The following is a 20,533-nucleotide window of genomic DNA, read 5'->3' as shown; positions in this document are numbered from 1 at the left end:
GTTTTAACTCTGCCCTCTCCATTCCTCACTTCTGAAAACCGTCCACTGGAGGGTGCGTGGGGAGCCTGGAGAAGAATCTTAGACATTGATTGCTGTGGGTCAGATGGTTGTCAACTCTGGAATGCTCACGTTAGAGGTCTTAAACACCTTCCCACTTCAGATCTTCTGCTTTGTATATAGCAGGGGTCCCCAAACTATGGCCCGTGGGCCACATGCGGCCCCCTGAGGCCATTTATCCGGCCCCTGCCGCACTTCTGGAAGGGGCACCTCTTTCATTGGTGGTCAGTGAGAGGAGCATAGTTCCCATTTAAATACTGGTCAGTTTGTTGATTTAAATTTACTTGTTCTTTATTTTAAATATTGTATTTGTTCCCGTTTTGTTTTTTTTTACTTTAAAATAAGATATATGCAGTGTGCATAGGGATTTGTTCATAGTTTTTTTTATAGTCTGGCCCTCCAATGGTCTGAGGGACAGTGAACTGGCCCCCTGTGTAAAAAGTTTGGGGACACCTGGTATATAGCATACTTTTTCATAGTGTTTTTTTCCTCCTGTGACGTAATAATGAGCAGGGTAGTAAATATTATTTCATAGGACAAAAAACTGAAACTCCGAGAAATTAAGTGACTTAACTTGGGTCATTTACACATGGGGTGGGCTGGGGACTATACTGTCTTGTTCTCCAGACCCCACTGCCCTTTGCAATCTGAGTTCAGATTCATTGTATTAGTTATTTGTTTCTGTGGAATAGGTGACCCCAAGATTTAGTGGTTTAAAACAACTGTCTCACAGTTTCAGTGGGTTGGGATTCTGGGCATGGACTAGCTGAGTTCTCTGCTTTAGGGTCTCTCGTGAGGCTGCAATCAAGGTGTTGGCCAGGGTTGGGGTCCCATCTGAAGCTGGTTGGGGAAGGGTCTCATTCCAAGTTCACGCACATGACTGTGGGCAGCATTGTGTACCTCCTGGGTCATCAGTTCCCCATCTGGCTGTTTGCTGGGGGCTGCCCTCAGTCCCTCGCCATGTGGGTCTCACCAAAGAGCAGCTCACCACCTGGCAACTTACTTCATCAGGACAGGGGAGCCATAAAGGCAGTGAGAGTCTTCTACCAAGATGGAAGTTACATCTGTTGTTTTTTTACACTAATCATAGAAGTGACATCTTCTCAGATTGCTGTATTCTATTGGTTAGAAGCAAGTCTTCAAAGGAGGATGAGTAATACCAGGTTATGAATACCAGGAGAAGGGGAGTGCTTGGAAGCCATTTTGGAGTATGTCTGCCATACCAATTTATATTCAATTACTTTCTCAACATCTGCATTTGGATATCCTGTAGACACTTCAAATTCATCATATCTAAAACTGAAATATATCCAACATATTCTGCTTTTGCTCCCAATCCGTTTACTCTCCAGTATTCCCTATCTTGATAAGTGAGACTGCATCCCCTCAAAAGCTGGAAATCTTCCTGACTCCACTTCATATGCCCCAGCACTGGTCCTCTGGTCCTGCCAGTTCTAACTGCAAACGATTGAACTGATCCACCTTCTTCTCTGTATTCCACTGCTAACCGCCCTTTCAACCCGTTACCATTGACCACGTCTATCACAGGAAGAGTTTCCTCTGTGGGGTTCCCCCGTCCATTCCAGTCTGAAGGGATTATTTTAAAAACATGAATCTGATTTTTCTAAAACCCTTCGTGTCCGCATCACGCCTTCTTGTCCCACCTGACTTCGGTGCGCTATGGTGTACTGTGCCCACCGCCAGCATCCGACCGCAGGTAAATGCAGGAGACTCTCAGCCAACATGCCCTGTGCACAGTTCCTTCGAAGGTCCCCAGTGGGACCGAGCTCCAGTGGCCCACCTTGGTATCAGCTCAGCAATGCACCCTGGCACGGATTTCCGACCTCTCTGTTCCCAGTTTCCCCGCCCCTTGCCCTGGCTTCCTAGAATCTCCTGCCGCCTAAACTCCCTGCACCTGAGCGCATCCTTGCCTTAGGCCAGGGGTCCCCAAACTTTTTACAAAGGGGGCCAGTTCACTGTCCCTCAGACTGTTGGAGGGCTGGACTATAAAAAAAACCTATGAACAAATCCCTATGCACACTGCACATATCTTATTTTAAAGTAAAAAAAAAAAAAAAAAAACAAAACGGGAACAAATACAATATTTAAAATAAAGAACAAGTAAATTTCAATCAACAAACTGACCAGTATTTCAATGGGAACTATGCTCCTCTCACTGACCACCAATGAAAGAGGTGCCCCTTCAGGAAGTGCGGCAGGGGCCGGATAAATGGCCTCAGGGGGCCGCATGTGGCCCGCGGGGCCGTAGTTTGGGGACCCCTGCCTTAGGCTCTGCTTTCAGGGGAACTCAGACCAAGACCGCTTTCAGTGTCGGTCTGTCTGTTTTACGATCAAGCCCCCAATTTTTAATGTGATCCACAAATAGCTGCCTCCCTGCTTTCCTCTGCCGTGTCTCTGATCACTACCCCTCGCCTACTTCATTCGGGCCGCTCTGGCTCTTCAGCCTCTGGAATTCACCAGATGCCTTTCTGCTCCAAGCCTTCTCATGATAGTCCCTCTCCCACACCTCCTACCAGACTAAACTCTGCTCATCCTCCAGGTTTGTTTGAAATGTCACTTCCCCATGGGAATATTCCCTGCTACCCCAGACTAGATTAGGTCGCCTTGAGGTCCACTCTCACAATGCCCTGAGCCTTTCTGTTACAGCACTTAGTGCTGAAAATGATTAATTACCCCCCTTCCCGCTGCAGTGGCAGTTCCGTGAGGGATGACTCTCACTATTGTATCTCTAGTGCCTGACAAAATCCCGGCCGCGTAAGAGGGGCGAGGTAATATTGGGGGCATGTACAAAGGATTTTCTCACTCAACCAGGAGATAATATGACATCGGGCAGAGGGGCAGAGTGAGGTGGAGAGATGGAAGTTTGTCTGTGGAGCACCATGTCACTTCTCTGTTTCTTAGTTTCCTCACCTGTTCCGTCTCTTTCACGGGGTCGCTCTAAGATTCAGACGAGACCTAGTGATTCAAGCGCAATGAAAGATGCTTGTACAAGCTTGAAACCTGCATTTCTGGTTAGCTAATAGGCTTCCTCACCTCAGGCTCTGTACCAGGGGCTGGCAAACTTGTTCTGTAAAGAGCCAGACAGTAAATATTTTAGGCTTTGCAGGCCATATGGTCCCTGTCACAACTCAGCTCTGCTGTTGTAGTGTGAAATCCTAGACCATATATATAAGTGAATGTGTGTGGTTGTAGTCCAATAAAACTTCATTTTTTTTTTTTTTTAGAAACTGACATTTGAATTTCAGAAAATTTTCATGTGTCACAAAATAGTATTCTTCTTTTGATTTTTTTTTAAAAATCCCAACTATTTAAAAATATAAATGGCATCTTAAGCTCATGCGCTTTTCAAAGACAGATGGTGGGGTGGAGTTGGCCCGTGGGACAAAGCTTGTCAACCTCTGTGCTGGCATGTCTAGAACTGTATTGTCTAACATGGTAGCAAGTAGCCATCTGTGGCATTTAAATGTAAACTTAATTAAAAATTTAGTTCCTTTGTTGCACTAGCCACATTCCAAGTGCTTCGCAGCCACATGTGTCTGGTGGTGACCACACTGGACAGATGGAAGAGAGGGCCGTTGGACCACCCACTCTGGTCTGAGTGAAATAAGAAGGAGGGGTTCCCCTGGGTCAAGTTCAGCTCATTCATGATAGAGCAAGTCAGCAGTCCAGGCCTCTCCGTACGACGCCACACCACCGCCGCTGGGAAATTTGGTGACATTGCCACATTTAAAAATAAATGCTGTTTTGGATAGTATGATGTTTGGTAGAAATCGAAGCCAATTTTAAGCACGATTCATTGGGATCAGGATGAAAACACTTTTAAAAAAAAAAGAAAGTTTAGCCTGTGACTGGGAGTAAGCCTACTATTTGTTTCTCTCCTCTCTTTTAGGATGAAAAGAAAGTTTTATTCCTGGGAGGAATGCATGAACCTTCGGGAGGTTAAGGTATTTATTAAACAATAGAGAAAAATTTACGTATAGTTGATTAAAATAGTGCCGTACATACTTAGATTTATTGTTGATATAGTCATTCTGTTTGAATTGTTTCACTGATGCTAAAAAGGGGGGGGGATGATAATATTGTGCAGTTAATAGCTCAAAATAGAAGATAGCTATGCTATTCGTGACTATACTTATTGGTATATTACTACTCAGTAAGTCACAAATTTATTCAGATTTCAGTAGCTTCCCACTATTGTCCTTTTTCTTTCAAATTGTGATGAAATACAAATAACCTGAAATTTACTATCTTACCAATTTTTTAAGTGTATACAGTATCAAGTACATTTATATTGTTTGGCAACCAGCCTCACCCTCAAGATGAAATTCTTTTCATCTTGCAAAACTGTAACTCTTAGTAACCATTCGATGGTAACTCCCCGAGACCCCTCCCTCCAGTGCCTGACAACCACCCTCTCCTTTCTGTCTCCATGAATGGGACGACTCCTAGTACCTCCTACAAGTGAAATCATACATACAGTAGAGGCAGACCTCGCTGTATTGTGCTTCACTTCTCTTCACAGATGTCGCATTTTGTGCAAACTGAAGACCCTCCCACTTACTTTATATGCAATACTTGCTCGTGGTGGTGGTTTAGAACCAAACTCGCAATGTCTTCAAGGTATACCTGTAGCTATCTTTTTGTGACTGGCTCATTTCACTTAGCATAATGTCTTCAAGGTTCATAACATGTATTAGAATTTCCTCCTTTTTGAAAGCTGAATCATATTTCATTGTATGGCTAGACCACATTTTGCCTATCCATTCATCCATTTATGGACACTTGGGTCACTCTCACCTTTTGGCTATGGTGGACCTTCCCATTTCTTTAAACTTTTCCTTCCTGCTGGCTCCTTCTCTTCAGTCTATGAATGTGCTGCCATTCTGTCTTATTAGCTACAGTCCTTTCTCCCCTTGAACTTCTACCCCTTTTCCTTTCCTTTCCTTTCCTTTCCTTTCCTTTCCTTTCCTTTCCTTTCCTTTCCTTTCCTTTCCTTTCCTTTCCTTTCCTTTCCTTTCCTTTCCTTTCCTTTCCTTTCCTTTCCTTTCCTTTCCTTTCCTTTCCTTTCCTTTCCTTTCCTTTCCTTTCCTTTCCTTTCCTTTCCTTTCCTTCCCTCCCTTCCCCTCCCCTCCCCATCCCTCCCCTCCCTTCCTCTCTCCTCCCCTCCCCTCCTCTCTCCTCTCTTCTCCTTACTTTACCTTACCTTACCTTACTTTACCTTCTAAACAAAGTCCTTTTGCCATCATTTCCCACGCATCATTGCCTCTCCACTGAATTGAATCAGGCATCTCTGCAGCGCTGCGGAAGCTGCTCCGTTCAAGTCACCAGTTACCAAGTCCAGAATCATTTGCTCGGGCGCCGTCTTGCTTGTCGTGTTGGGAGCGGTTGCCCGCTTCTTCCTCTCCTCTCCCAGGGCTGTGTGACTTTGCTTAGCTCAGCTCTCCTGCCTCTTTCTTGCCTTTCGCCAGTTCTTCTGCAGGTCACCCCTTAACTGTTGGTGGTTTCTCACAGTCTGTGCTTAGCAATGTTTTCTTTGCTCTGACTCTACTCCTGAGTCATTTCATTCAGCGCCCCCTGCTTCAGTAGTCTTGTCAAATCATGTATCTTTCTTATGCCCGAGACCAGGGATTAACAAACGGCCCACATTTTGTCTTTGTAAGTAGAATGTTGTCGGCATGCAGCCTTCTCCATTTGTTTGCGTATTGACTTCATGCTGCAGCGGCGAAGTTGAGTAGTTGCAGCCGAGACCATATAACCTAAGAAGCCTACACTATGTACTCTCTGTCCCTTTGCAGAAAAGTTTGCCCACTCCCACTCCTGCTTCAGGCTCCTATATCCAACTGCTTAGGGCATGTCAGTGCCTGAATTTTCTAGAATATCCGCATGCCACAATGCTCCTGTTTTCTCCCCCTTCTGTTCATTATCGTTTACAGAGAAACCACGGCTCCTTGCAGGTGTCCTTCCTGACCCGCTGTCCACACACCTCATCCCCCCAGTGAGTTGCTGCCAGAATGGTCTCTGTGACATTCAGCTGCTCACACACTGGCTACTGTTTATTGAGAGCCTCCTATGGGCCAGGAAGCACCTTAAGGGCTTTTCACACACTGCCTTATTTTATTCCCACAACTACCTGATGTGGACAGTGTTAGGATCTTGAGTTTGCACGTGGGAACAGCTGAGGCCCAGAATCAGTCACTTGCTTGAAATAAACACAGCCCTAAGCCACAAGCTTGGTTTCAAACCCGGGTCTGTCTGAAGGCTTCGGTGCGTGTCCACCTGGCATCCAAACAGTGGCTCCCCTGCCCGCTTCTCCAGGTCACGTCTTCCGGTTGAGCTTCCTTTAGTGCCGAACAGGGGCAGTTAGTTCCTGCTCCTCAGGCGCAGAGAATGCCTCTCCAGTCTCACGCCCTTCCCTGGAGGGCTCCCCTCCTGCGCACCCTTACCCTCCCACTGAGTTGTCCACGGGTCCTTTAAGTCACATTTGGAATGACACCACTGACTGCGCAGGGCTTAATCATTATTCCTTCTTGAAACCTCTCTGAATGTTCTTGTCTCCGTCCTCCTTTTGACCTTTAATCTGGCCTTCTTTATTCTGTTACGTGCATTTTGTCGTCTCGTACATGAGGTTGTTTGCCTCTGAAGGGCAGGCACTGTGTCTTGTGCCCAGGTGTCCTTGAGGACCTTGTGCAGCAGGTCCTCAAGTAATGTCTTTTCCTTCGATGTCTTTTTATTATATCATAATATTGGTATCAATTAGCCTGATACAACTGGTCTCATGATACATTGTTTCACTGCAGTTCCAAGAGCCTGTGTTGACATTTAGTGAGTACTTACTGCAGTGTTAACAGTTAAGAGCCTTCATGCGTGGAGGTAAATGGTCCCTGCTCAAACTGCGGTCCTGATTTAACTTGCCACTTCGCTTCTCTGCGTTGATACAGCTGTCCTGCTCTTCCCTTCCTTTGCAAACCTCTCCTGAGCCAAAATCAGATGCCTTCTTTCTGCGGATGTACCTTTGTAAAAATGAGTTATATGAAGTCCTCCTCACAAAAGTAATTCTTTTTGTATTAAACTTATATAGATGTTAACATGCCCATGAGCCTCACTCAGAAACAAGAGCTGCGAGCCGCTCTTAAACTTGGGCCAGTATTCATGCTCCAAACACACGTCAGGCTAACAGTGGAAGCTACCCCACTCCTCGCCTAGAGTTCTGTTCTTGAAAAGATGCTAAAACTAACTTTGTTTTCCTCTGAACATATTTGCTGCTCGTCTACTGGCCATCTCAGCCACTGCTTGGGATGCATTTTAAGCCAACAGGCAGGAAAGATGGCTGCAGTCTGTTGAGATCCCAGTGAGGACTACTTACAAGTTAAGCAATGTTTGTTTTTGTCACTCGGAGAACCAGGAATCCAACCCAACGAAAAGAAGTAATCAGCTCGGTTGGGTTATTCTAGAAGGATCTGTCCACTTGGCCAAAACAGCTGAGTATTTGCTGCCAGAGAAGCATGTTGGCTGGAGCTTATGTTTGAGGGAGGAGGAGCCAGAGGACTCTTATTTATTCCCGTTCACTGGCTGTGTTCCCCTCTTCCCAGCTGCTCGAAATAACTTGATCACATTACACATTCCCAAGGTCTGAGCCCTGGGGTTTCTTATCACCGAGTGTCCTTCCAGATTCGGATATTAATGTTAACATTTTCATTTTCAGACATTGTCTTTGTTCTATAAAAGGGATGTTCTCTTAAGGAAAGTCAAAGATAAAGAAGGCTTTACAATGATTTATCGTTGGACTCACTTCTCTGGGAGGAAGAGGCTTTTTGAATTACACAGCCCATCCCAGTGGCCAGAGTGACCCTTTGAGGCTTCCTGGAAGGAGCCAGTCTATCAAATTCTAACTATCTAGTGAGCAAACCCGTAGCTGGGTATCTCTGGTTGTCAGAGACGAATTGTCAGGATTGCTTCTCACCATTGACAGAACTAATGGGGCAAGCGAATAGTCTATCCATGGCTGCACTCGCGTGTGTGTTCCCAGAAGAGGAAAACTGCGCACACCCAAGGATGAATAATAAGGTCATGCAACATTTTTCTGAGTCACCCTCTCGTTCCTGCACCTGATTTTCATTGCTGTTGCTGTTCTTAGAAACATAGATATTTCTCCCGTATCAGCACTTCAGGGCCTTTCCCTCTCCTTCAGAATTCACACTGTCAGGAGCGCTGTGTGGTCTCATGGATGCGCATGAGTCAGATGGAAGTTGACAGAATTAGGCTATCGGCTTCTGTTTGAACAATTTCTTGTTTACAATGTCTGCAGACTATCCGCTGGTGATCTTGCCCCAAACCAGCTGCCTTTTTTTAATACAGGCACACCCCAAAGATATCGTGGGTTCGGGTCCAGACCACCGCAATAAAGCAAGTTGTAATGTTTTTGCTGGTAGAGGGTCTTGCCTTCAGTTTGGAAAAATTGCGACGTGTGAAGCACAACATAGCGAAATGCGATAGAACGAGGTATGCTTGTACTAGAACAAGCAAAGCCTCATCTTCCGATCGCTTGCTCTCTCCACCCCCCAGGTGTCTGTGCTGTTACCTGGAGGGGCTGCACCTCTGGTCACCCTGGCCCACTGCCTCGTCTGCTGGCAGCCAGGGATCTCAAATCTAGGTCAAGCATTTACCTTCCAGTCAGTTCATCGAGATAGTTTATCCATGTAAAGTTGCTGTTGATTTCATAGCAATACCATTTATTAAATTATTGTGAAGATATGAATTGTGGTATTTCTGAGGTTTTAGAATGAGGTGTTCCTTCCTAAGTGTACATGGGATTACTTTTCTTTTTTCAACAATAGTGTCCATCTAATTTTTTGTTTATTCTTCCTCGCCCTTCAGTCTTTAAAGAAGCTCAACCACGCCAACATAGTCAAATTAAAAGAAGTCATCAGGGAAAATGATCATCTTTATTTTATCTTTGAGTACATGAAGGAGAATCTTTACCAGCTCATTAAAGAAAGGTATGGTTTGGTTTTCCTGCTCTTAGGAATAAATATTGCAAAGCGACATGTTTTCTCTCTGCCTTGGTTTTTCTCAGTCGTGTTCCTTAGGCTTTGCTCTTTCAAGCTGCACATTAGATGAGGGGCCCGGGCCACATTTCTGCTTCAGAGGCCTTGTGATAGCTTCATAGTATGCAGAAGTCCGTTCATTGAAGCTGTTCTCATGTTTAAATGAGTTATTTATGCAAAGAAGCTCAGATGTTTCACAGATATTCTGCAGGTCTGTGACACGTGGGCAGCACAGCTACAAGCCAGGGCTGGGACAGTTCATTCATTTTGAGGCCTCCATCTAAAACTTGTGGGTTTGTTTCACTTCCTCTGTCACCACGGCGCTCAGGGGCTTGCTTTTTGGGCAGAGGAGACGTGTCAAAAACTTACCTACTGTGGTAACTGTGAACTTAAAAGTGAACCATGTAGAATCTTTTGGGCACATTTTCTTGGTGGCACATGAATGCCGTTCACAGCATCTCTCAGTGATTCCAGTGAATATTGTGTTCATTGTCAATGATAGCGCTGAAGCCACGCCGTCTGCCCACCCAGGGGGAAATGTTACTGTCTGCTATATATTATAAAGCCTCAAAGTGTCCCCATTAAACTGTTTGAAAGTTTTAGCTTATTAATTATGGACAGAGGAGATTTTTATATGCTCCATTAGAGGAAATTTTGTTGGGGAGTTTACTATAAAAATATTTCCTCGTTGCTTCTTTGTAACAACAATATATTTGGTATGTATAAAGTAGCAAGCAAGCTCTCTTGTATGGATACATGGTTGTTTTTCTTTGCTCTTTATTATCAAAGGATCTGGTCAAATTAGCACATGAGCAAATGTTTTCATAAATTCTTACTATGTAACCGAAACAAATTCTGTTTATAAATCCAGATCTGTAACGTTTTTTCCCCTCTGCTTCATACAGAAACAAGTTGTTTCCAGAGTCTGCCATAAGGAATATCATGTATCAGATATTGCAAGGACTTGCCTTTATTCACAAACACGGTAGGTGATTTGGATTATTGTTCTTTTGAATAGCAGTGAAACTGTGTCATCCGGTAGATTGTAACGGATTCCCAGAAAAGGATGAAAAGTTGAGAGGCTGACAATGGATTTTGGAATCCATTATCTTCCATTACTTGACCTTTGACTATCCCTCTTCATTTTCCATGGCTGTGTATTCTTATTCTTTAGGCTCTAACAATTAAGCTTGTTAGTTATAGATCTAAAATTATTCCTGACCATTGCCTGGTGTATTAAGGAGAAACCTAAGCTTAGAACTCAGAAAAGTTTTACATGTTGTGTTTAACCCACTAACACTGATTTACTGTGGCTTCTCATTTTTCTAATGTACTTATATTTCAGTTTGTTCAAAAGTGTTCAAAAATAGTCTAACAAGATTTATGCAACACGGGAAAATAAAATGAATTAAAAATTAGCAAAGAAAGAAAAAGGCAAAGGTAAAACAAGCTATGGATAGAGCCGGGATGAGGTTAATCCTCAAAATGCATATCGGCATGTTTTATTTAAGTAGAAAAAACAGGTGACAGCTTTGATTCTGAGCTTGCTTTCTGACAGTGCAGAATGTGAAACATGACCAGTTACAGCTCATGTGGTCTCCCCGAGGTAAAACAGTTCAGTTGCTCAAGAGAAGCAGAGCTAGTCTTGATACCAAGACCAGAGAGATTCTCATATGTGTTCTTGCAGGGGACACAGTATATAATGTGGCTTCGTGGTAATCACAGTGACAGCTTACATGGGGAAGTTTCATGTTATATCCCTCAACATGGGCCAGTTATTTCATCTGGTCAGAGAAAACAGTTCTACTAAGACCCAGTGTATTTCACTAGAATGATGGCCTGACTAGTCCAAGGAGAGACTAGAGGAATGGATGGCCACATACCCTTCAGGAAATCCTCTGTCACTATCGCTCTTCTTAGCTGAGCTTCTGAAAGATAGTGAGTCGTAATGAGTTTGAGGTTATGTTTTCCAGCAGGTATCTGGGGCAGTCCTGGTCTTTGTTACCAACTGGATGGACGCAGACCCGCCTGGGGTTGGATGTATACCTTCTAGTGAACAGAGCCGTGGGATGGACATGTTCACCAGTAGAGCCAGGAGGCCCCTCAGGAGGTCATTTGAGGTCACTTTAATACATAGACAGATGGGCAAAGCGGCTGATCTGACACAGGCAGAAATCCATTCACTCCCAACCTAAGGAAATCTCTGCCATTGCAAATATTGCCCCAGCAAATGAGTTTCATTACCCAATAAGGAAACTGGGCGGAAACGCTTTGATAATACAGTCAGTTCAGATTTGACACAAATTGGTAGTGAGTGGAAAAGAAGGGCCACAGCCTGTGGCATGGTCCATCTGGGATTGTTCCCAGCCTGTTCTTTAACCCCTAAGTAGCCTCTCACAGTTAGAGACTGAGTGAAATGCAAACAGCAGGCAGAGGCTATCTGTGCAAATCCTTGTCCGCCTCAGGCACATGCCGAATTATCAGTGAGTAACTGCAAAATAATTGCAGTGAGTCAAGTGTTTACTAAAAAGTATGTCTGGCATTGCTGATATTGATAGAGATAACACGTTTGCCTGTAGTCAACAGAATTCACAAGGGATGGTATAAATTTGCAAAACATGAAAAACTTATAGTAAGACATTAGAGACAAATGGGGAGAAGGGTTACTAGATTTAAGAGTCCGAAAAGTTAGTATTGTTGGCTTTCTTTTCTTTTGCTTTTTTTTTTGCTGCTTTCATGAGACTCAGATATTTGTTGCCAGAAAGAACAGATAGCCTTTTATCCCGGTCTCTATCTAATCCATCAAATGAATGCACCCACGTATCCTTATAATTGTAAATGCACATGTATGTGTGCACACAATACACAAGTATGTCCATTAGTTTAGCGCCCATATATTATTGTGTCGAAACAGCTCTTTGGAACTCTGCACTGTGAGTTTCCCTTACACACCTCAGACTGTCTATGGGAAGCTCAGTTTATTGAGAAGGTGAGACCACTTTTACTTTTATAACCCCAACACCGTTGCTGTTACCAGAGATTCTTGTCACTTTTCCCCAGCTATTAAGTGTCCAGTTCTAGTTGATAACTTAATAACATTTCACCTGTCACTTTATTTCCATGACAATTTATCGGATAGAAAGGATAGATAGTATCTATTCCTTCCAAAGAGGTTTGGAGAGTTTTAAAGCCCTGTCCAAGGCCTCACTCTGATAAAGTGGTAGTGCCGAGATCGGCTCAGATCCCTGGGCGTCTGCCACACTTCACTAGGAAAAGCTGTCCGTCCTCAAAGCGAACAAGAGAGAAAGAGGTTAAGAAAATGGTGGTGGGTATTAATTTTACAGGTCCAACCTCATTTTCATTGGAAACTTTTTAGTGGTATTTATATAATATTGACTTGATTTTGGTTAAGTGCATGTAACTGCGTATTGTTTCTTTCCTCCAGTAATGGGCAAAAAAAGTAACCTACAGCACTTCACAAATCTGTCTCGTCAGTTTCAGGCTCTTCCCTGTTAGCTGGTTCTCACTGTGAGAAGGCGCGTTCTGTCCCGGGGGAGGAGCCTCCTTCGGGAGGGGAGAGCGCTGCAGGTAGTTGCTATGGCCGTAGTTCACGTCCCTGAGTGCTTTCCCGCACGGGAATGGAAACGCGAGTCTGCTTGGGGCCGATTGAGCAATGCCGAAGCGTGTGTACTTTGCAGGAATTAAATAAGGCACACTGTGTTTCATCCTTAACCTGCCTTTGCAAATACTCAGGTCACACTTCTCCGTGCCAGGAATCAGAAGTGCATTAGGGAACAATGTTTTGCCCCAGGAAGTGGTTCTCTGCTTCTGTGTTTCGCTACTGTCTTCCTGTGCATGACCTTGAGTCAGCCCTTGGCCTTTCTGCGTGTTGCTGTCCTCATGGCCGTCCTTTTTATTTTTAGTAACTTTTTTTTTAAAAAAAGATTTTATTCATTTTAGAGAGGAGAGAGAGAAGGGAGAGAGAAGAAGGGAGGAGCAGGAAGCATCAACTCCCATATGTGCCTTGACCCAGCAAGCCCAGGGTTTTGAACCTGCGACCTCAGCATTCCAGGCCGATGTTTGATCACCTGTGCCACCACAGGCCAGGCCTATAAAAACACTATAGGTTTAAATTTAGTAATATCTGTGAAGTTACAACTTTCATCACAGGAAGATGTACTATATAAATTCATAGTGTTTAAGTAGTTTCTGGTTATTTCCATATGTTTGTATCAGGTTCGTCATTAACAGAATGTGGCAGAGAGAAGAAAGCCTTCTCTCTGGCTTGATGGTTTCTTTGCCCCCAGGTTCCTAATGAAAAGTAAGCCCAATCTATTCTCTGCCAGGATAAAAGAGAAAAGCCCTCTGTTGCTCGACCGGCGTACTGTACCCTGAAATTAAATGGAAGGGCCACTGTTCCTGAATTATGAAAGCCAAACAGTTTTGAATAGGAAGGTTCTTATCTTAACAGCACTTTGCTGTCGAGTGACCTCTGACGGGCCAGCTCTGAGGGTGCGCATTGTGAGGGAGAAGTGCAGAGGAAGAAGTGGACGCTTGGTCCAGGCCTCGGTGCGCGCAGCTGCAGAACGTGGACCCTGCCAGGAATCAGATCCGAGCTTAGCACCACCTCTTCCCAGACGGTGGGGGACATCAATACCCTCACGAGCCCCGAGTCTTGTCCGCAAAAATGGAGCCTGTCTACCTTGCTGGGTTGTTGGGAAGAGAACATGAGAGAATTCATGCCACTAATAACAACACGCTCTTGCAAGGAGCCGATGTGTTGAGTGCTGCTCTAACAGCTTTACACGTATCAACACATTGAATCCTGCTAAAGCACCCCACGAGGTCGATGTGGTTTTTTCCCCATTTTACCGATGAGGGAAGGGAGACACAGAGAGGTAAAGTGATTTTCCAGCCAGTGAATAGAACTGGGATTTTAAATCGGGCAGTCTGGTTGGTCTGCACACTTAACCCCTATGCAGTATTGCCTCTCATATGGAAATGGTTATGTTTTATTAAAATAGAAATCAAAAGTAAACGTACATGACATGAGGGTCTTATACTTTTAATTACCGAGAAATAGAACCCATGGACACAGGCTAATAATAATAGCTATTGCTGTTATTCAGTTATGAAAGGAACAGCAGGCTAGATTCCTCAGACATATCCATGAATGTTCCTAGTTATAAAGGTTTATACTCGAATACAGTATAACAGACAACATATGTCCAGTGACAGATTGTTTTCACCAGCCAATTCTAAGAGTCTGTTTGCAATTAAGTTTTTTCCCTAGCCATTTGCCCTCTAATCATTTATCTGGGGCCTGAAGGATGATGGTCCATATAAAAGAGAGCTGCTTCGAGGGACATAGGAGGAACCAGAATCTTCATTCTCCTCATCCCGTCAGCACACATGTTCTCTGTGGAAGTAGAATTAAGGATGGGTTAGCAGTAAGGGGAAGGGTCACGCTGGACGGGTGAGAGGAGGAATCCATGTTTACAGGAGCAGGACCCGGAGCGGAAGCATGATACACGGTCTGGGGCTCAGGAATACTTAGGTCTGAGTACAGGGCGATGCGCAGGAGAAGGTGCAAGTCTGTGGAGGTGGGTGTTACAGATGGTGGCAGTGGGGCTTGGGGACTGTAGGACAATGACTCATTGTGACAGAAATGCCACATAAGTCTAGTAATTAAAATTTAGCCCAACAAAAGGAGAAAAGGGGAGTCTAAGAGGAGAAACAGCATTACTGTGGGCTTGAGAGGACTGGAACCACAAATCCAAACTTAGCCACATGGATCCAGAGGGACAGAGTAGAGCTCTATAGTGTAACAGCTGTGACACATTCCTGGGTAGGATTGTGAATAGTTCACCCACTCACTTTTCCCATCTGTTCAGGAAGAGAACAACGTCTACCATTTCATTTCTCATTGGGGTGTTTGCAATGCTCTGAGTTTTTAGGAAGAGATACCGTGGTCTCACGGTTCATATATTTTCAGGGGCCACGGGAGTCTTCCTGGATGCACTGACAAAAGGTCACTCTCTGATAATTGCTGGTGCATTTTTGCATCCTTAATTCCAAGATGGGAGCGTGCAGGCAGGCCTTCTGGGAGCTGCATGGTGCTCTGAAGAACAGAGGGTCCAAACACAATGACTCAAAGTCTTAGAACAGACCTCGCCCACTCTGGTGGGCGCTGATCATCTTAATTTAATTAGGCTGAGAATAAGCCATCCCAATTTGTCTACATCAAAAATTCTTTCTCTTCAAAGGCCATTTTTTACTAATACCGAATTACTGTTTGAATTTGTCGACAGCCTTAAGTTTGGTTCTTCCTATAATTTAGGTTTAATTTTCTCTTAATTTGGTGAGGATACTTCAGGAATTGGTATGAAGAAGGCCATCAGGCATATGTTGGTACAATGAAAAGATAAAGAAGGAAGCAATGGGATATATATATTCTTTCTTTCTGAATACATATGTACATATAAACACTCATCACATACACATGGGATGCTGTACAAATAGAAAATTCGCTGTGCTTGTCTCTGGTCTAACTCAGGCCTAACTCCTTTGATCTCTCACTGCCTCGGATTATGGAAAATAGAAGCCTCTTGCTGGTAGAAGGAAGCACTTCCTCTTCTCACTGGTGGCCCTCTCGAATGTGTGCGATCACTTCTGTACCTTCAGCCCTTCTATGTGTACTGGGGTCTAGCCTCTGTAATTATAGTCACCTTGTCCATCTTAGCCAGCCATTCACCTTACAGACCCATCATTATGTCATAATACTATCCAGGTGAGCCTGACCTGGTATGTACTAAGCCCTGGTGTCTTTGGTACGATGAACAGAGAGGAGCGTCCTTTTATTGAGACGCTGTCGCTTTCCATGATCCATGACATCTCGCGAGGTTTTCACATTTAACCACTTTATAGTTACCCACCTCTTCCTCTAGAACAGGGAGTGGTTTGGGAAAATGACCTTGACCAGTATATTTGGTCCTGCTGGGACTCACTCTGTGGTGAGGACTTCCCACTCTGAGACCTCCGTGTCTCCCACCCGGCATCAGGGTCACACCCTTCTCTCTCGGTTCTCAGCTGCTATCTCATGAGGCTTCCTTCTTCCCGCCCTCCCAACAGCCTTAGGCTGTTCTCTGTTGCCCCTGCCTCCTTGGCCCAGGCATATTAGTCACCATGAAGTTGCTTCATGTTCCCTGCAAACCTGTCCAAGTCCTTTGTTCAGTCTGTAAGGACATATTATGAGACTGCTATGCTCCTCCCACTGTGTTAGATACTCGGAAGAAATGAAACCGTGGCCTCTACCTTTGAAGTGCTGTATTTTTTTAGTGAGAGGTGGTTGACATACCTGAAGATGACAGGGCTCTGCTCAGGTTTCCGGGGAGGGCATATATGTCCACCAAGGCAAAATCATGTCTGTCCAGGTTGGTTCTGAATCCACAGAGCCTACCCCAGTGCCTGGCATGGAGTGAGCCCTCCTTGAATATTTATTGGTAAAATGAATGAATGGATGGATGAATGAATGAATGAATGAATGAATGAATGAATGAAAGCTAACATTGGAATGGCTTTATGAAGGAAGGGAAACTCAAAACAAGTCTTAAAAGATGACAAAGATCAGGACTGATATAGACAAAAAGTACAAGGGGACAGCATTGTTAAAGGGAGTGGACAGTGAACCTAAAGAAAATAGGGAATTTTACCTGACTGGAACACACTTGACACGTATTGATGGTATGTAATCAAAAACCAGTTTATCTCTTTAGATAGACTGAGAAGAGTTCAGGCTTATTAAATAATTTTAAAAGGAACCACGGAAGGGGTGTGTGTGTGTGTGTGTGTGTGTGTGTGTGTGTAGATGGGACAATGACAAGGGAAGGACAGTGTTTAAATGATCAGGAAGCGTGGGAGCCCAGACAGGCTGGAGCGAGGCAGGCCTGCTAGCAAGGGGCAGAGCAGGGATAGGCGGCGAGGGGGCCAGGATTTGGGAGGGGGCCGTGAGAAGGCACACGGGACAGATCTGAGGTCTTCTGATGAAAAGTGTGACAGGTCCTTGACTGCCTGGGCAAAGATGGATCCGGCCTAACCACAGGGTATCTGGTATCTTATCGAAGGTGCGAGAAGGGGAGATGGTTTGGGGCAGGTTGACATGGGGATGACAGTGACATCCAGCTGCTATCATGAGAGACACAGGGTGAGAAAGGGGTGGAGATGGTACATCAGAGACGTAGATTGGAGCGTGGCCAGCATGGCAGTGGTTGAGGGAGAGTGGATCTTCCGTGATGGCTACTCATTTCTCCCATAACGTGCTAGTGAGAACCCAACTTTCCCAGCCTTGATAATGACAGCACATAGCAAATAACACCATCAGCAACATGAAACCTTTGAGTAGTACAAACATTCATTCATGTACATCCTCGTGCCTCCTGACCATCCAGAGTACCATCGTACATGTGTAAGGCAACATAAGAAAAGGCAAATGTATCTTCTTCTTGTTTCTTTAAACTGGTTATCCAACAAACATGATTTTAAGTTAATAAAACTGGAACTGGAACTAATTTCATTTTTTGGAAAAAAAAAAAACCTACTCCCAGGGGTCAGTGAGCATGAAAAGAATTCACTACTGAAAGGGTGGATGGAGTTGTATGTCCAGCGTGGGGGTCCGTTGAGGTTCAGAGTCACGTACAGTGAGGTCTGCTCTCCGTGAGTGGAGATTCTGGGCTTTCAGGGGCGTGTATCAGTGGGCGTCCGCATCACCTGGAAGGTTGGCGTGTTGAGCGTCTGCTGTGCGTACCCCCACAGCTTTGCTGTAGCTGAGGCCGGCTTCCCACTTGAGGAGTTATCTTTGCCTTTTACAATGTGAGCTGCAGCTGCACCCCTGAACCTCTGCTTCTCCCTTACACACAGTAGTGTTTAACATTTCAACATCTGTTGCAACACACGCCGGAATCTCTGCTGTGAGTAAGTCACATTCATAAATCCCTTGTTTCTTGAACAAAAATTGTAACTATGTTTCTGCTTTGGTAGTAACTCTCCATACCCATAAGACTTGTCTTTGGAAATAATTTTTTTTTTTTCCTTTGAATGACAACTCCTTTTTGGAAAGTTATCTGAGCCCATAACTGAGTTTTGATATTTTAAAAGAAATTTTCTCTCTTGGAAAAAAAAATATGATCAACTGGAATAATTTTACATTTTGAATTCGTCCAGGGGAAATGAAGTCCTTTGAGAGGTCCAAAGGGCTCTGCATTGTCGGTAGGGTGAATGTGTAGCGCTTTCAGTGTCGGTCGGACCAGACTACCTTTCAAATTACAGCTGCTATGAAAAGAGCCACACAGCCGCAGAGAGTAGCGCAGAAGCGAGCTTGCGTTTGGTTTCCTTCTCCCCTGTCTCCCCAGGTTTCTTCCACCGGGACCTAAAGCCTGAAAACCTCCTCTGCATGGGGCCGGAACTCGTGAAAATTGCAGACTTTGGCTTGGCCCGAGAAATCCGATCAAGACCCCCGTACACAGATTATGTATCTACTCGATGGTGAATACCACTTCTCTCTAAATTATTTCATCACATTTCTTTAAAAATATGTCATTATACTAAGGATGATATTAATGTCACAAACATTAACTTTTCACTAAGAGAGACAGTGCAGTTTAAAACATATTTGTAGATATGTTGCCATTGTACAAGGTTTAAAAGCTTGCGTTGTAAATTAATTTCAAGGGAAGTCCATTATACTTTTCCATAATATAAATTATATAATTAATATAATATAATATATATATATATTTTTTTTTTAATGTGAGAGGAGGGGAGATAGTGAGACAGATTTCCACATACGCCCTGACTGGGATCTACCTGGCAACTGCTGTCTGAGGCTGATGTTTGAATCAACCAGCGTTCAAGGCCAATGCTCAAACCAGTTGAGCTACTGGCTGTGAGAGGGGAAGAGAGAGAAGGGGGAGGAGAGGGAGGGGTAGAGTAGCAGATGGTCACTTCTCTTATGTGCCCTGACCAGGAATTGAACCCAGGACATTCATACACTGGGCCAGTGCTCTATCCATTGAGGCAAGCAACTAGGGTCAGTAAATATTTTACAGACCTTTCTGAAAACCATTTATAAAAGAGTTGTGTAAAAGATTCCCCAAAGACCTGTCTGAATAATCAGATTAATTGCCATTATTAAAACTTTCAGACCCTAGCAATTTAAGCGGTTGGCCATGACCAAGTAGCCTACAGACAACAAGCTGTATGTTCTGTCTCTCTCTTTTCTCTGTCACTCTCTCTCTTTTTTTTTTTTTTTTTTGCATTTTTCTGAAGCTGGAAACAGGGAGAGACAGTCAGACAGACTCCCGCATGCACCCGACCGGGATCCACCCGGCACGCCCACCAGGGGCGACGCTCTGCCTACCAGGGGGCGATGCTCTGCCCATCCTGGGCGTCGCCATGCTGCGACCAGAGCCACTCTAGCGCCTGAGGCAGAGGCCACAGAGCCATCCCCAGCGCCCGGGCCATCTTTGCTCCAATGGAGCCTTGGCTGCGGGAGGGGAAGAGAGAGACAGAGAGGAAAGCGCGGTGGAGGGGTGGAGAAGCAAATGGGCGCTTCTCCTATGTGCCCTGGCCGGGAATCGAACCCGGGTCCTCCGCACGCTAGGCCGACACTCTACCGCTGAGCCAACCAGCCAGGGCTGTCACTCTCTTTTCCACGCTTTTGTCTTACTCTCTGAATTTCTCAGAGAGGCTGCAGGGAGGAGTCCTGTAGAGCATGCTCAGTAGAAAACGCCAGGAGGTAGAGAAGCAACAGCACCCCTGCAGCTGCCGATCTCCGCCCCACTGAACCAGGCAGAACATGGAAATATACAAACTGTCTCACTGGGCGTCGATGATGTATGGCATTGACTTCCGACCGGTGGCAGCAACCACAGGCCGTTCCCCTTTGTGCCTCCAGGTACAGGGCTCCGGAAGTGCTCCTGAGGTCCACCCACTACAGCTCCCCCATTGACATCTGGGCCGTGGGCTGCATCATGGCAGAAGTGTACACCCTCAGGCCGCTCTTCCCGGGCGCCAGTGAAATTGACACGATCTTCAAAATTTGCCAAGTACTGGGAACCCCGAAAAAGGTAATGATATGGAGCAAAGGCCTGTGGGCCAAAGCTAGCTCCCCGTGCTCCCTGGCCTCCACCCGTGTGGCTCCGGCACTGTGATCACCTGCTCATTCTGGAATCTTCCTCTCGGCCTCAGTAACCCTGCACTGCCACGTCCTCAGACTGGGCCGTCTCACTCCCTTCTTCGTTCTTAGGTGGCAGACGTCTGTTGTGGCCACCTCTGCTTTGCTCTCTGTGGCGTCTGCCCTCCCTTGCAGTTTCTCTGTTCTCAGGGTTACAGCACTTGTAAGCTATTCCGAAGCC

At 45.0% G+C, this 20,533-nt stretch overlaps 1 protein-coding gene across 1 annotated transcript in view; it reads left to right on the top strand.

The window, feature by feature from the left end:
* The window catches only part of CILK1 (ciliogenesis associated kinase 1), a 40,922-nt gene that overhangs the window by 307 nt on the left and 20,082 nt on the right, over positions 1–20,533 (top strand). The window contains exons 2-6 of the mRNA XM_066252603.1: positions 3,968–4,022; positions 8,953–9,074; positions 10,028–10,107; positions 18,530–18,662; positions 20,074–20,245. Coding sequence (XP_066108700.1) covers positions 3,968–4,022; positions 8,953–9,074; positions 10,028–10,107; positions 18,530–18,662; positions 20,074–20,245 — 562 coding nt within the window. The remainder of the gene's footprint in view (positions 1–3,967; positions 4,023–8,952; positions 9,075–10,027; positions 10,108–18,529; positions 18,663–20,073; positions 20,246–20,533) is intronic.

This window comes from Saccopteryx bilineata, chromosome 1 (genome assembly GCF_036850765.1).
Source record: "Saccopteryx bilineata isolate mSacBil1 chromosome 1, mSacBil1_pri_phased_curated, whole genome shotgun sequence".
Lineage (NCBI taxonomy): Eukaryota > Metazoa > Chordata > Mammalia > Chiroptera > Emballonuridae > Saccopteryx > Saccopteryx bilineata.
This window is presented reverse-complemented; position numbering and strand designations above follow the sequence as displayed.